Source organism: Urocitellus parryii, chromosome 1 (genome assembly GCF_045843805.1).
Source record: "Urocitellus parryii isolate mUroPar1 chromosome 1, mUroPar1.hap1, whole genome shotgun sequence".
NCBI classification, from domain to species: domain Eukaryota; kingdom Metazoa; phylum Chordata; class Mammalia; order Rodentia; family Sciuridae; genus Urocitellus; species Urocitellus parryii.
In genome coordinates, this window is record NC_135531.1 from 174,697,200 (window position 1) to 174,709,604 (window position 12,405).

The 12,405-nt window shown below is 37.0% G+C and overlaps 1 protein-coding gene across 1 annotated transcript in view; it reads left to right on the forward strand.

Moving 5' to 3' along the window:
* Positions 1 to 1,945: 1,945 nt before the first annotated feature.
* Positions 1,946 to 12,405, forward strand: part of Actr3 (actin related protein 3) — a 59,238-nt gene continuing 48,778 nt past the window's right edge. The window contains exon 1 of the mRNA XM_026397099.2: positions 1,946 to 2,233. Within this exon, the coding sequence (XP_026252884.1) occupies positions 2,190 to 2,233 (44 nt within the window). The 5' untranslated portion in view covers positions 1,946 to 2,189. The remainder of the gene's footprint in view (positions 2,234 to 12,405) is intronic.

The following is a 12,405-nucleotide window of genomic DNA, read 5'->3' on the forward strand; positions in this document are numbered from 1 at the left end:
GAAGTGACAGAAAAGAATTGCCATCTAGTATCTTCTAAAATGTAAGGGGGAAACCAACAATGATTCATATAGAAATGTTCTGTTTGACTTTTGTGAAGAAAACTTCAGAAAAAAGTCTTAAGATTATTTGGTGTGAATAACTATGGCTATTCTGGACACTAATTGATGTGGATGGTTGCCCCTGAGACTCCTTCACATATATCTGTCCGGAACACGCAATGTATGATCCACTCTGGATTTTGCTGGATCTATTCTCAACAAAGAAGCCACACATTTTCTTGTCTGAACTGTTCTGATGGTTACAAGTTGCTTTTAGGATAAACTTTAAAATGCTTAGAGCATCTACAAATTTCTGCATTGTTTGATTCTTTCTCATATCTCAGGCTTGACTTTCTATTTCATCTTCCTTGGCTCCTTCACCTTAACCACTTGGGTCTTTCAATTTATGGAAGCCAAGCTTGTTCTCCCTCAAGTCCTCTGGGAGTGGGGGGGGGGCACTCCCTTTCTTCCCCAACCCTTCCCTTATCTCCTACCATTATTTAGGCCTTAGCTTTTTAATGCCACTTGGTCAGAACAGCTTGTCCTATCTTATATCTCCCTTCCACTCTCCAACTCCTTGCTCCCATTTTGCACAGGTCTCTTCACTGTTCTCTGTCGCTCTTAAGACAATTTGTCTAACAGGTAAACTTTGAGAACAGAGACCTTATCTATTTCACACTCTAGCCATTTTCCTGGTTAGCACAATCTCTGCTCTAACAGATCAGGTGAACAATATACTGTGTTAAATGAATAAGTAAAAAACCTACATTCCATCCCCCAGTCAGCCTAACACCATGATTATGTGATCTGAACTGAATAAAGACCTTTTTTACAAAATGTATTTTTATTTCACTCTCACATTGGCAAACTCAGGAAGGTTTATGAGAAGATCAGCCTGGTGGTAAGATATTAACCTTCCCTGTTCCTAAAGTGGGAACTAATGTGCCTCTTAGAAATGCAAATTCTCAGGCCCCACTCCAGACTGACTAATTACAAAACTCTGGGGGAAGTGGCCCAGCAATGTGTCTTAACAAGCCTTCCTGGGGAGTTTGATGCACACTAGTTTGAAAACCATTGCTTTAGGCTTTCCAGTGTGTAACTTTAAATTTTTTTTTCTTTTTTTTCCACCACGAATCGCTGATATTATCCTAATTGTAGACTCTCACTATTACAGTGGGGAATCTTTGTCTTTATCCAGAAACCTTGAATAAAGGTCTATTTGTGTAAACTACATGGAATTTGGAGAGGGTTGCCTTTCCTGGGGGTTCGGCCCTGCCCTACCCTCTTGTGAAGCCTAGAACCTAAAGTAACAAGGAAAAAGTGTCACTGAATAAAACGTCAGAACAAAGGCCGAGGACCAAGGCGAAAGCCTTTGTTCATGTGTTCCCCGACTGCTCACCCACGTTCTGATATGGCTCTTTCTGCACACAGAGAAGCAACCACTCAAGTTCTAAGAATGGTTACATGCCGCTGACTATGTTTCCAATTAGGCTGTTCTGGAGAAGACATTCGTGGCTGCGGGTAAGGTTTCCATTCCTTCCTCAACCTAGCACAAGAGTAACTGAAACTAAGACGAAGGCTTGAGCCCCAAAGCCCCTTTGCAGCCTCGGAAGGAGAACTGGGAGCTAGGACTGACTTCTCCGCCTCAACCCTCCTGGAAAACTCGAAGTGGACTCTGCAAACGTCGGGACCGGAGTGGTGGCCGGCGGCTGTACCCCACTGCGCATGCTCTCTCGCCCCTCCCGCTCGGAGCCGGAAGGGGGAGCGCTGGGGGCCTGGGCCTGGCCTGGCCGGGGCGTCGGCACCGGCGGCCATCTTGGCTTCCCGGGGAAAGGCGGCGTGAGGGGAAGAAGTTGTAGGGTGGGGGCAGGAGTGAGGAGGAGGGACGCGAGAGAGGTGGGGGGGAGGAGGCCGCGGCGGGGCAGGGCGGGGACTGCCTGCCTGCCTGCCTGCCTGGGTTGCGGAAGTGGTAGCCGCTGACCCAGCCTGCTGCTTTCTTGCTACTGCTTCAGCTTCCCAGCTCCCCCCGGACAGAGAGGGCGGCCGGGCTGTGGATGGTCAGATAGCTCCCATCTCCTGCCGCCAGTCCCTGGCCCCAACCAGCACGGAGCAGACGGCGGCGGCGGCGGCAGCAGCAGGCGAGGAGGAAGATGGCGGGACGGTTGCCGGCCTGTGTGGTGGACTGTGGCACGGGGTAAGGGGGCTGACGGGCTGGGGTGGGGAAACTGAGGCGGAGGAAGGAAAAATGGCGGGGGCGGGAGGAGGCCTGGGGATGAATGGTGCGGCGGCGGTACGGCTTGCAAGGAGTGGGGCGGGGGCCAGCGCCTCCCAGGTATCCAGGCTTGACCCTCGTGGGGCTGGAGCGGGGCGCGCGGGGCCGAGGACCCCCAGGGAGCGGCTTCCTCCGCGCTACCCCTCCCAGCCCTTCCCCCACCGCGGTGGGCTGCGCCGCGCGTGGAGAGGTGGGGCCGCTGCCTCCCGGTGTTCCTTGCCCTGGTGGTGGTCGCCGGGCCCGGCCCACCTGGCTTTTCTTTTCCTCCGCGCCCCTTCCTGCCTGTGGGCTTGGGGACTTAGGGGACCGAGCGCGGAGACTGGCCTGGCAGAGGACCGAGAAAAGAGAAGCGCTTCTTGTAGGTTTTGCAAGATTGCTGTGACAACACTCTGCCCAGGGTGTGGGTGGGGAAAGGGAAGAATCGGGACTCTGAAAATGGGAACCTAGAATGGGGCTTTCATTTGACCACCCACCTCCTCTTTGCGACTCCACTCCCGGCCAATTCCATCTCCCACTGCGATTTTACCGGGTGAATCAAGTCACATTTTAATTCGAGAGAGAAAGATGTCATGTGTTACTTCTCTTGCTTCAAAAAAGTCCCTTAGTGAGCAAGCGCGCTGCAACTTCCTTAGTTTTGTCAAAGCCGCTTCCTGCTTTCAGTCTTTTATAGCCTTATAAGGTAGTTTTTGGTTTCCAACGTGAACTACATCTTGTTAGAACTTTCAAAATTTAGCAGGTTGCAAAGAGGGTAATTATATGTGCTAGGTATCAATTTATTTTGAACTTAAAAATTTTCGTGTGTGTCACTGGGAGGAAAGGGATAGCCCCCTGTAAAATTAAGTTGCACACATTCATTCAGTCACGGTATCTTGAAGGCAGAAGGAAGGTGTAGAGGAATAAAGGAATGTGTTTAATTTTCAAATTTTTCTTTCTGGTAGATGTCTAGTTTAATAAAGAGTACCTTTAGAGTGGTTGTTCCTTTTATATTAGAAGACATTTAGAGAGAACACACTGTCTTCAGAATAGACTGTCCATATTTTTAATGTTGAATGATATCTTTATGTTAGAGAAAGTTGGAAGTGGGATGTTTGTGTGAGTTGAACCTATGTTGATTATATCTCTCTAATCCCCAAAGTGCTCCGAATTTTTTAAGGCTGGAGGAAATTGCAAATGGGAACCTAGAATGGGGCTTTCATTTGACCACCCACCTCCTCTTTGCAACTCCACTCCTGGCCAATTCCATCTCCCACTCCCCTCACCCCTTTATTACTTGCTGTATTATCCTTATTAAAAGATGGTTTCCCCCTCACTATTCGCTCTAAGTGAAATTTCTCTAATCTTCATTCTCATAACTTTATGTTGGTGTGGCAGTTACTAATATCCTACACTGGCAGAGGGAAACAAATGACTTCTTGATATTTTCTCTTGGAAAGCACTAGGTAGTTTAGCCTTGGAATTTTTTTTTTTTTTTTTTTTGGTGAACATTTTATTAAAGTGAATTTCATTTCATACAGTATCTTTTCCTTGAAAAGATACTTTTTCCCCTTCATTTCTCCCTTCTTAGTATAATTGTTGAATAGTTTTATTTTAGGGTTAGTTTAAAAATTAGATTTCACCTGTGTGAGTAGGACTTCTATGTGTTGTATTAAAGTGATAAATACTGCTACATAATTAATGCTTTAAAAATCACTGATTACCAAAAATATGGTGTAATTATCACCTTGATAGATAAAGTGGTAGCATCATAAGTAGGATGTTACTTTTTTTCCTGTCTTCTTTTTCTTCCTTTTAAGAGTTTTATTTTTTAGTCAATTAGATATCTATCATAACTGCCGTAAGTTATCTCTTTTCTGAAAGGTCAGCCTTGGATTTAAAACACATACTGAGTGACCATGAGGAATGTGGAGAGGGGTTCAGTCTATACCTTGGATATTTTTGTTTTAATATCTCATTACTACCTTATTATTTTGCTACTTTGTTCTCACGTCACAAGGAGATTGTTGTGGACAATCATTAGAGAGGAATGAAACTGATTTGTAGGAGTCTCCTGCCCTCACTTTTTACCAACTGTCACAATCTGAAATTCCCTCTTAAGAGTTTCATTTATTTTGTTCTCAAAGGACTTTTTTTTTTTTTCCAAAAATGAAAAGCTCCTGGAGTTACACACCTTTGACTTTATTTAGCACATAGAGGGTACGTCCCAGAGATTGAACCAGAGGTAAATGTCTCTAACATTAGAGTTTTACATTCCAAAATAGTCTGGTCCCTACATGCAAACTGTGAAACTGTAGTTTGTGTATTCTTCTATGCTTTAGAGAATACATGCATCTCTCAGGTCTATTTACAGTTACCCACTTAATCTAAGTGAAAAATTAATGTAAGTCAGATTGGTCATTTCACTTCTTTGTATAATTTAGGCTAAAGGTGGCCCAAAACATGGCCATCTATTCATATTAAACTTGGTTAGAAAACGTGGAACTTTCAAAACTTTAAATTAGGGATCCTCCATCAAAATTCAGCATAAAAGAACACGTAGGCTCAAGTCATGAAAGATAAAACTCATTTTGGAAAGTATTTAGAAAGAATACTTCATATCAATACCAAATCTTTGCACTTTTTTGGTCTGTGTTGGAAAAGCATTGCTGAATAAAATCTGGACACATAGGTTCCCAATGACAGAAATGATTGCTTAAAAATTAAATTATAGGGGCTGTGAGTATAGCTCAGTGGTAGAGTACATATTTAGCATGTGTGAGGCCCTGGGTTCAATCCCCAGCACCAGACAAAAACTAAATTACAGTGGTGAGAAAAGCAATTTTTAAAACATCAGAAAAGAAAATTTTTAACGCTCGCAAAAATTTTTACCTTGTTTTGTTTTGCCTGTTGTCACTCAAGTTTCTCCAGTATTCAAGTCAAGTAAGAGAACTCTTTATGTACTTGTATTATGTTGTAGCTTGGTTATAGAGTTTTGGACTATGAATTTCCTTTTCCATTTTATGTCTTTTCTTTATCCCTGATAAACACTGTATTGGCAAATTATTTCCATTGATTATAATAGCAGAGGTTAATAAAGCCTTAATACAGTTTCAGATATATTCAGATGAAGAGTGAATTACAGGATTTCCGTAGTCGACTTAAACTTTTTAGCAGTCTTGAAATGTAAGCATAAGTATTTTGTTGGAGTTTGTGGATGAAGAGCTTATTTAATTTATCCTGTGACCACATTTTATAATTTAGTACAAATAAGGATGATGTTGTTTGAGAGCAGTAGAAATGAGTGGGGTGGATGCATGTGAAGTTCATGTTTCTTACATGAGTTCTATACATAGTGTTTAATAATAATGCTATTTTCTAGCCATGTTCATAGTTAGAAACAGTCATTGTATCTTGTTAACAAATGCATTCATAGAAATTCTTATTCCTTGATGAGATATGTTTTTCATGCTGTTCGATGTAACAGACATGGTCTTATTGAGAAGTCATATCTTATGTAGCTAAAATCTTTCTCCTTTCCTGTCCATTTGTCTTTCTTGCCCACCAATTTTGTGTTAAAAACCTATATTCACTTTGGATTGTGTATATATTGTACCTAATGAATCTTCCAGCCCTATTTTTAAACACATTTCAGTTTTTAAGCTTAGAGGGGAAAGGTCCACTAGTGGAGAACCTGGTAGGCAGGCTTTTTATTTATCTTACCTTCCATTTTTGCTTCATTTTAAAAGTGAAAAAATAGAATTAGAGAATTTAAATTACTGTAGTGTCATCTAGTTAACAGGTGGTTGAAGGTACTTCTTGCATCTGTTTTGTATTTAGACCCTGTGTTGATTCTTTTACACTGAGGGGATGCCTGAACCCATTTTTAGAACTATACATATTGCTTTATTTTTGTTGGTAAATTCTTTTGATTTCTGATTAGAGTGATCTTATAAAAATAATCTTAGCCTTTTGAATTTGACAGAATCCTTCTTAATTTTTTTTATGAATATGTGAATTCCTAGATTATTTATTTGATATCTTGCTTATTAATCTCTAGAAAAAGTTTACTTTTTAGGTTTTGTTCCTCAGAAAATAATAATAGCTAGTAGCAAGAGTTATGCCACATACTGTGCTGAATGCTTTATATTATTTCATTACTGTTTTTACATCAACTTGAGAAGTATTATTTCTATTTTATAGACAAGAAAATTTAGGTGTAGAGAAGTTAAGCTACTTGCCTAAGGTATTGTAGCAAATAAAGTAAGAGTGACTTCTGACTTCTTGTTAGAGGATAAGCCTTTGGCAGTTTTGAATCATGTAGATATTTTTGATTTCAAGTCTGGGAATTAATTTATGATGTTATAAAGACAGGGAGCAATGTTAGTAATTTGAGGATATCTTGTAAAGGTATTAAAAAAGGAATATTGTCAAATTAAGGCTTACTATATACATTGTAGCAGGCCAGGCAGTTTTGGAATTATAATGAAAATGTCTAGAATAGTCTGCCTTCAATAATTTTCATTGAACAAAAATTAAAATCATTAAAAAATTAAATGATGGTAGAAAACTAAAATTAATCAAATATTAGGATACATACTTTTCTATAGTAGTAGCAATTCCCTCAACTCTAGTTAAGTGATCATTATGGTCAAGAAGTCAAGAAAGAGTGAATGTTGAATTTGAGTAATTTTTAAAAGGATTTGGATAAGTGAATGGAAGGAAAAGCATGTATGTATGGTTTGGAAGGGGAGGAGCAGCTGCTGCTTATAGTTCAGCCTTTTCAGTGTGATATGTTATACCACTCACCTCTCATATGAATTCTATGTGTAATAACATACTGTAAGTTTAGATTATGTATTGTAAAAGGAAACTAACATTTAGTGGGCACCTACTATGTACCAGGTATTATATGTCAGTAAAGCTTTGATGGCAAAAGAGTTGTACTCGATAGGGAATAAAAATCTTCAAGTAGAGGAGTGAATGTTGAATGTAGGGCTTTTAAGAGTATTTCCAGAATGGAATGCAGAAGAATCAAATGTAGAAGAGATTTGGGATGAAATTATAGGACTTGTTTCATATTAGGAACTCACACCTTTATTGAATGAACAAATGAATGAATGAGAGAACAAAGGGGTTAGAAGTATGATTTGAAAAAAAAAAAACTATGCATCAGAGATACCCCAGTGGCTCAGAATCTGGAGGGTTTAAAAAATATCCTTTTAAAGAGTTTGCTTAATGATTCTTAAGCAGCCCACTGAGTACTAGCTTTGCAGAAATTCTGCAGTAGGCTATTGGTGTTAAGGAAGAAACAGAAAATATAAAAATCTTGGAAAAGATTACTTTTATATATTTTTGGGGGGCATTGTTTTGTTTGTTTATGAGTAGCAAAGGCTTTGTAGTCAGCTGTTTTTAAGTTTAAGCTCTGTCACTTACTAGCTGTATGGTTTTTTAAATTTCAGACTCAGCAGGTCTTTTTTTTCCCCATCTAATTTGGAGATCATAGTATTTATCTTACTTTTTTTTCATGGTATAACTGTATGTATAAATGTGTGTGTGTGTGTGTGTGTGTGTGTGTGTGTGTGTGTATTTCAACACAGTGCCTGGCACATAGTAAAAAACACAATAAATACATCGTAATATTGTAATTATAATCAGTTGGCTCCCTTTTGTTTTGAATTGAAGTTCATAAGGAAAGGAACACAGTGTCTTTGGCTTATTTTCTTATCTCCTGTGTCCTTGGCCTGTCTACCAAATTTCTTTGTACCATTGGAATATTTTTGCTGATTTGAGAGATTGGGAAGAAGGTATAGTCAGGACTTGGACATCAATTCTTGAATTGTAAATAGGCATCCATGAAGATTTTAAGATTGTAAGCTTGAGTGATTGGGACAATAAGGGAGTTGGTTTTAAAAAGCTGAGTAAAGTTGGAACTTGTTGTTGAATTTGTAATGTTTTACAATTGGAAATGCCTTGAGAAAGTTAAAAATATAGGAACTTCAGGAATGAAGATGGAGTTTGGGGATTCATCATTATAATTTATAAATTTGAAGCTAACAAAATGAGAATTCAAAGAGAAAAAGAAAAGATTGAATATCATTGTTCCTTCTTTAAAATATCCTGGATGTGTGATTCAGCTTCTTGAACATCACAATGAGTGAGCACATGTGGCTTGTGGTGAGTCATCAGTATATGCTGTCCATCTCCTATTTCATCCCATTTTCTAAGAGGCAAAATCTTTTCATCAAGAGGAAAGTTCATGGTAGGGATGACTTCCTCTTGTCCAGCATGCTCCATCTCCCTCAACATGTAGAAACAGTTAAATGCTTAAGAGTATAGGCAGATATGTGAAATGGCTAAAATGTAGCTTCAAGCAATATGTTCCCTGCAACAAAAATCCACTATTAAAAGCATTTGAATGCTCCCCTGTAATTCTGTTGGAACTTACAGCTGCTGTTTCTTCTTCTTTTTTTTTTTCCCCCAGAGACTACCTATCTGTAATAGCCATAAGCACTATCTGTATTAGCCACAAGAAAAAAGAAGCAAGAGCAAAGCAATTAAGTAATAATAATGCTATAACAATGGGTGCTGTAGCTTACCAAGCACTTAAAATATCCATGAATTATTTAACAATGAAAGATAAGATGTATTATTGGATTAAAGTTTTAAATTTGGTTCTTTAAAGTATGATAATGATTAATGTTACTTTTGTGCTGATTTGTCTGTTGGTTGTTTTATAACTTTGAGGTCATAAAACAAAAGATAATTGATGTGTATTATAGCAAAATGGTACATAATTTTTAAGGACCATTTTGTATAATTTTAATAATTTTGTTTTGAAATAATTTTTTCAAAAACTTTTCCCAAACTATTGGTTTAAATTCCAGTTATTTTTACCTATTCCTTGCAACTAAGAAAGGAAGATGTAGTCTGTCTTATGTTTTATCCTTCTTTCTGCCCACTCCTGACACCTGAGAAGAATATTCATCTGTTCTGATATTGAATAGTCCATCTATAAATATTTTCTCCTTGCTTGAAGTTACTTGCCCTTTGTGAAAATGAAATATTCTTGAGAAAAATGGGTCTTTATACCTTCTTTGTATTTAGTGAGACTAGTTTTTTTTTTTTTTTTTTTTCCCAGGAGGATAAAGTCCTGAAAGGGGAATTAAGTTGTTAAAGATTTTACAGTTTAATATTAGTTTCAGACTGTAAAAACGTAAACTATGTTTTTGTATTGGTCTGCAATAGTATTTGCTTATTTGAGTTTTAGAAGGTCTTTTAATTAAATATAATATACTTTTCTTCTGTAAGCATTTTAAAAATTCATTTACTTTGAGAGTGCAAAAATAGTATTTATTGTGTATTTGTGAAACTTCCTTTAGTGAATTAGGGGGAATTCATATAAAATTATAGAGCTGAAAAAAGATTTTTGAGAAATAATTTAGTTCACTTCACCTACAAATGAAACAGGTTCAGAGTTGAGAAATGTCTTTCCAGGACTGTTTCTAGTTATTAACTGATACTATTGTTGAATTTTCTTAAATTTTTTATGAATTATAGTAGTTGTAAATATCTTAGTAGCTGGACTAACATAATATATGTTTTCAAAATTTTCTTCCTTTTTTTTTTTTTTTTTGGTGATACTAGGAATTGAACCCAGGAGCGCTTTACCATTGAGCTGTATCCATAGCTCCTAAATTGCCTAAGCTGCCCTGAAATTTGTGATCCTCTGCTTCAGCCTCCTGAGTATCTGGGATTACAGTCATGTGCCTCTGTGCCGCCATAGTGTATGTTAAGGTAGTGTTGTTTGAGGCCTGGTAAAAACATGTATCAGACTTCTTTAGTGTTTTGTTAGAGGAATATAGTTTGGCACAAATGAAAAACTAATTATATGGTTTTTAGCATAACATTTTAAATCAAGTTTAAAAACTTGGCTTTGAAGACAAATGTTATGCTGTCTGGGTGCCAGGACAGATTACTTTTGTAAAGGGAATGCTTTATTGATTGATTGATTGGTTTGTTTTGTTGGGCTTTGAAACCAGGGGTTTTGCATGCTAGACAACTGTTGAGATATTGAGCTATTGAGATATATATATATTTTTATTCTTGAAGCAGGGTCTCACTGAGTTGCCTGGACTGGACTCCAATTTTTGATTCTCCTGCCTCAGCCTTCTGAGTAGTTGGACAGGAAGTGCCACCAAGCTGGGCGAATGCTTTTTGTAAAAATATGCTTTGTTAATGTTTCAGAGATTTGTATATTTGGGTTTCGTTTATTTAAAGACATTAAGTGGAATATGTAAAAATTAGTTATTTCTAGTCCCTCTATAAGTTTTGTTTTTGAAATAAATATTAGCTTTTCAGAATCCCTATGAAGTGGTACCATTATATAATTATCATTTTAAAGATGAGGAAACTGAGGTATTTTTAAGTAGTAGGTCTGTAATTTGAACTCTGAGCTCCTTACAGAGCTCACTGTTATACTGTCTCTAATTGGGATGTATTATATTTAACAAGGTTGGTTAAATTATTAGCCCAGTTTTTAAGAATGTTCATTTTAAATGTCCATACTTTAAAAAATAAATATCTTTGCTGCTACATATTTACATAGTTAGTACAAATATGAAATATATAAGGGGTCTTAGTGATTAGTTTATTGATTTGATTAACCTGTATCATCAAATGCAGGCTAGATGATATAGAATTTTTTATTGGCCATTTCAGTACTGTGAAGGGTATGTATTGTATCTAATGTGATAAAACTGACATTTGCTGATTAATTCAGGGCAACTTAATTTAGGAAAGATATATTTGGAAGTTATATGTAACTTCAAAATGAAGACATATCTGAAGCTGCAGTTTGAAAATGAGTAATCTGATTCATTATAAAAAGTCATTTTTCACTATATAAACACAAATGGAAGTCAAAAAAATAGAACTTAGATCACTTTGAGAAAGGTAATTTTTCTTTATTAGACTCAGGACTTGATAGTTGGCTCTAAAATAATGATTATATGGATTAAAGGAAACACATGGGTTATTAGAATTTTTTTCTAAAATAGGATGAAGAAGATTGTTATCACTGGAATACATGACCTACTTGGATGTATTTTATCTAAAAAGTACACAGATTTTTAGTGAAAGCTTGTGTGTTTTCTGTTGAAAGTCTTAATAATTTTTTTTTTGTAATAAAAAAAGTAGATGATGGAACAAAGGAAAGAGTTTTAGAGTCTTCTTTTTTGCCTTTTTGTGGTAATTTGTTATTCATGTAAAAGACTAGTTGGGAATATTATTGCTTCCAATATGCCCTTCAAAGGGAGTGAGAACTGCTATATAGATTTTTGGAAATTAATCTTTTAAAAGACATTCTTTCTTAGCATTTACTTCATTACTTGGGATGGGGGGGTGAAAGTATTCCTTGATTGCTCTTGTCTTGTTGGTGAATGGCCTGCCTACCATGTTTCAGGATAGTTAAATAAAACAGTACTTTGATTTTTTTTTTTTTTTAAGTGAAGCAGGTTTTAAAATTGATGGGAAAACTATGAGAAGAAATAAGAAAAACGTAACTTGTGGCTATGTGGAAATTTTGGAAACAACTAACACCAGCAAGATTACTGTACTATGATGGGGGGGGGGGAGAAAAAGAAATAATTGAAAAAATGTGATGTAATTCAGCCTTCGGAATAGCTGGGATTACAGGCATACACCATCACACCAACACAACCCTTTGTGTTGTATAGTAGCTAACATAAATGTGATAGGTTAGTATCAGTTTCCTTTTATATAGGATGATGTGGTTTTTGTCTCATTACCAAGATTTAGTCAGTGGTTTGTCCCTCAGAGTAGGAATAGAATTAGATTTTGGCAGAAAAAAATTATAGGTGGGGATGAGGAAATAAGTATATTGCTTATTTTTCTTTATGTTGCCTAAAATTTCATTTTTCTGTTTTAATAACTGCTTGATCTGTTGTTAATTGTCAGTTTCAGTTAACATAATTCTTTTCCAAAAGTGTGAAATCTTGTGAGTTTTTAAGTTTTCACCATAAAGAGCAGTTTGTTTTTATTTTGAAGAATAATTGATGATAGGAATAATAAAGGATTTTTCCTTAGGATAAAGGTATGGT